The 4,217-nt window shown below is 40.3% G+C and overlaps 1 protein-coding gene across 1 annotated transcript; it reads left to right on the top strand.

Annotated features, from left to right (window-relative positions):
- The first annotated feature begins 2,900 nt into the window (after positions 1-2,900).
- On the top strand, positions 2,901-3,854 carry LOC116872084 (olfactory receptor-like protein OLF3). Its single transcript, XM_032865143.1, has one exon. The coding sequence runs from the start codon at positions 2,901-2,903 to the stop codon at positions 3,852-3,854; it is 954 nt and encodes a 317-aa protein (XP_032721034.1).
- The last annotated feature ends 363 nt before the right edge of the window (positions 3,855-4,217 follow it).

Below are 4,217 nucleotides of genomic sequence, written 5' to 3'. Positions count from 1 at the left end.
GGCAAGTGAGGACAGAAGCACAGGATAGAGTCATGAGTTTGAAGGAGAAATATTTGACGATGTTAAAAGTTAAACAGTGGAACATCAAATGAAAACCTGTATATTTGATATGAGAAAGTCACCAGTGATCTTTAAAAGTATAATATCCATGATGTAGTGAAGTGACAACTATGTTTTTATGACTCAAAGGATGAATCCTATGAGGAAATAATTCCAGCAGGTAGACACCAATCATTTGAGAATTCTTGATGTGAAAGAGGAAATAATTAGGATAATAAATAGCAAAGATTCCTCTCCCCATATTGAAAGGTTTTGTGTGTGTGTGTCTGTGTGTGTGTGTGTGTGTATTTTTCAGTGAGGGAAAAGTGATCAATGAGAGACAAGAGAAACTCAAGGATGGCAAAAAGAGGAAATAAGTGAAAGAATAAGATTCTTATTGAAAGAGATAGATGAAAAAGATAATGAAAGAGATAGAGAGTATGAAATCAAAGGTTTAGGTCAATTACCATCACCAAATAATGGATACCTGCCCTGATTCAGTCATTAGTATAGGAAGGTTAGATCTTCAACTCCTTAATTTCAGCAATTACCCTTTTAGTTGGCCAATATTATCCACATTGTACCACTGAAGAACTGTGAGACAGGGGTGGTTGGGTGACTTGCTTCAAGTCCCAGGAAACAGAAAAGAATAGATTCAGGACACAGACTGTTAAGTTCTGAAGCTCGCACCTACAGTGAAATGTGGTACTATTGTTCATTTGTGATGAGACAAGGGCTGTAGTAGAGAGATATGCGGGGTGGGCATGAAGACCAGAATGAATCATGGTCTGGCTTGTTCTCCAGGCAGCTTGCACATGCAACAGGGTGATAGTGATAAGATGACAATCTGTTCTGTGTCTTTTTCATCTACATGAACCCTAAGTATAGGAAAGTGTAATACTGACTTTCAAATCTCAGCATCTAGCAGTAATGGCACCTCATGGATGTTTGATGTTTGCCAGATGAGTGGAAAAGGAAACGTCTACTTTCTATTGCAGATTTGTTAAAATTCAGTAACAGCTAACAGATTTTTTTTTTTCTTGAGATTTTAGAATTAAATTTGAATGTCATCTTTGAGGCATTTGGTCTGACCATGACTGAAGAACAGCCAATTTAGGGTGGTGGTGGAAGGTGTATGACAGAGCCAAAGAGGAGGAACAGTTGAAAGGGGATATCAGTTAAGCAGAGTTTATGAAAATGTATGTGACTGAAACTTGAAAGAGATGGGCATTTGGGGGAACTGCTTGTTTTGATTCAACCTTTATCAGATAAGAGAGTAGAGGCATAGATAGTCTTACCTTTCTGCTCACAGACCCTAGGAAGACCCCTTTGGAGTCTAGGACAGGCAAGCAGCTCTGTTTCTGCCCTCAAGCCCTCTTACTGCCTTTTCCTTACTTTAAAAATTTTTTAGAATTTTAACAGTTTCTGTTTAGTGTTCAGCATTGATATTGTAACATACAGTTCTACTTAAGAAGCTTTTCTAGGGTGAAAGCAAACATAAAAGAAACCATTCCAGCATACATCTACATACATTCATACATATATTGTACTCAGCTTTTGTCAATGATGAAGGTGCCTTAAACAATTGCTTCCCTTCCTCTTTTGTAAATAGAAAGCCAAACACCCACACTGACTGTCTTTTCCTTTATTTTGAGCCCATAAGCAAAGGATATATTCTTAAGAATATCAAGTTAAGAAGAAAAATAAAAAGAACATAATTCCCTTTTCTTTTTGATCCTACTGAAGGCTGAATAGATCAGGGTTATAAAAAAGACAAATGGTCCCCAGTCCCTCAAGGTGACCAGTCATCCTGAAGTCCTCAGTTCTATTATAGAATGCCTCCAATTTCATTTATATCTGAGTTTGTGGAGTTTATACTTGGAAAAATCCCTTGCTATTCTTTCTACTACAAGGCAGAGGTCATGTTACTACTAATTACTCAGACTAATATAGAGTACTATTATTACCAGTACAATCTATAAAATACTTTCTCCAAAGTTACCTACATTTCAGCTTGAAAGTATTTGTGAGTTGTATAATATTGTCCTGTTTCATATATGAAAGTTTGTCACTGAACCACAATAACAAAGCTGCTAAATAAAATCAGTTTTCAAACCCAGCTTCTCTGATTAACTTTCCACAAGGCCCTGCTACTTCCCAAAGAGTGAATTCCTGTCTCTTGTAATAGATTTATCCATTTTATCATGATGAGGCTAGTTGACACAATTAAGGTAGTTTTTGTAACATTCCAACCAAAGTTTTTTTCATTGTCATTTTACCTACTACTGTCACCTACCAAGCTCTCTCTCTGGGGTAAGATGGTAAAGATATGAGCTCCTAAAATTGCATTGCATTATCCCCAGCCTTTAAATGGGTTATCCTGAGACCACCTCATGTTCTGATGAAAGTGCTGGCTTGGCTCTGATGCACAATAAATGTAATACATGTTGGGACAAAGCCTGTCTTTTTTTTAAATTTTTTATTTTTTCAGCATAACAGTATTCATTATTTTTGCACCACACCCAGTGCTCCATGCAATCCGTGCCCTCTCCAATACCCACCACCTGGATCCCTCAACCTCCCACCCCCTGCCCCTTCAAAACCCTCAGATTGTTTTTCAGAGTCCATAGTCTCTCATGGTTCACCTCCCCTTCCAATTTCCCTCAACTCCCTTCTCCTCTCCATCTCCCCTTGTCCTCCATGCTATTTGTTATGCTGTCATCTTGGCCAGTAAATTGTCTGAAACATCTGGTTAAGGCTGGCCGATTGTATTCATAGAAAGTTATTTTTATAATTCTTTGATTCAGCCATTTCAATTGTTTCTGACTTTGTCTGTAGATTATTAATCTTCAGATTTTTTAATGGGAACGGGTAACCAGACTTGGGTGAGAGAGTTTATTCTACTTGGCCTGTCCAGTGACTGGGACACACAGATCTTCCTCTTCATCTTCTTCTTCATCACATACCTGGTGACAGTGCTGGGGAACTTCTTCACCGTTCTTCTCATCAGACTGGACAGCCGACTCCACACTCCCATGTACTTCTTTCTCACCAACCTCTCCCTCATTGATGTCTCCTATGCCACAAGCATCGTTCCTCAGATGCTGGCACATTTCCTTGTAGTGCATAAAGCAATCCCATTTATGAGCTGTGCAGCCCAGTTATTTTTCTCCCTGGGCTTGGGTGGGATTGAATTTGTTCTACTGGCAGTGATGGCCTATGATCGCTATGTGGCTGTGTGTGACCCCCTGCGATACTCAGTCATCATGCATGGAGGCCTCTGTATTAGGTTGGCCATCACATCCTGGGTCAGTGGTTCTGTCAACTCTCTCCTACAGACTGTCATCACCTTTCAGCTGCCCATGTGCACAAACAAGTATATTGATCACATATCCTGTGAACTCCTAGCTGTGGTCAGACTGGCTTGTGTGGACACCTCCTCCAATGAGATTGCAATCATGGTTTCTAGCATTGTTCTGCTGATGACACCTTTCTGCCTGGTTCTCCTGTCCTACATCCAGATCATCTCCACCATCTTAAAGATCCGATCCACAGAGGGAAGAAAGAAAGCCTTCCATACCTGTGCCTCTCACCTCACAGTGGTTGTTCTGTGCTATGGCATGGCCATTTTCACTTATATTCAGCCCCGATCCAGCCCCTCTGTTCTTCAGGAAAAGTTGATCTCTCTCTTCTATGCTGTGTTGACACCCATGCTGAACCCCATGATTTATAGTGTAAGAAATAAGGAGGTGAAAGGGGCCTGGCAGAAATTACTATGTCAATTAACTGGAATAACTTCAAAACTGGCAACTTGATGAATCCTGAGCATTGCTTAGAGTAACTTTGCCTGTGTTTTCTCCCACTTGATTCACCTATGGCAGTCATCATCTGCATTGCCATGGCAACCAGGAAGGAGATGGTGACCCATGTGCTAGTGATGCTGGATAGGAGGCTGGAGGTTGGGTTGGGGTGTGGTGTGTGGGTATATTTTTATGTCAGAGCAGCATGTTCAGTGGAGTTGAGCACACTCAACTCCCACACTTTCTCTTTCTCTGTCTCCATTCATATGGCCTGAGGATAATGAGAAGAAAAAACATACTGTTTTGATTTGTCACATTGTTTGTAATCATCATGGACCTATTTGTGGACCTATTTTGGACCACTCATTCTTATTCATC

The sequence above is a fragment of the Lontra canadensis genome, unplaced genomic scaffold, assembly GCF_010015895.1.
Source record: "Lontra canadensis isolate GAN:19392208 unplaced genomic scaffold, GSC_riverotter_1.0 scaffold2, whole genome shotgun sequence".
Classification (NCBI taxonomy): Eukaryota; Metazoa; Chordata; class Mammalia; order Carnivora; family Mustelidae; genus Lontra; species Lontra canadensis.
The sequence above is the reverse complement of the archived record's forward strand: the minus strand, read 5'-3'. Positions and strand labels throughout refer to the sequence as shown.

What these genes read in the sequence shown, in the direction of transcription:
- LOC116872084 (XM_032865143.1), top strand. Translation starts at nt 2,901, where the DNA reads ATGGGAACGGGTAACCAGACTTGGGTGAGAGAGTTTATTCTACTTGGC.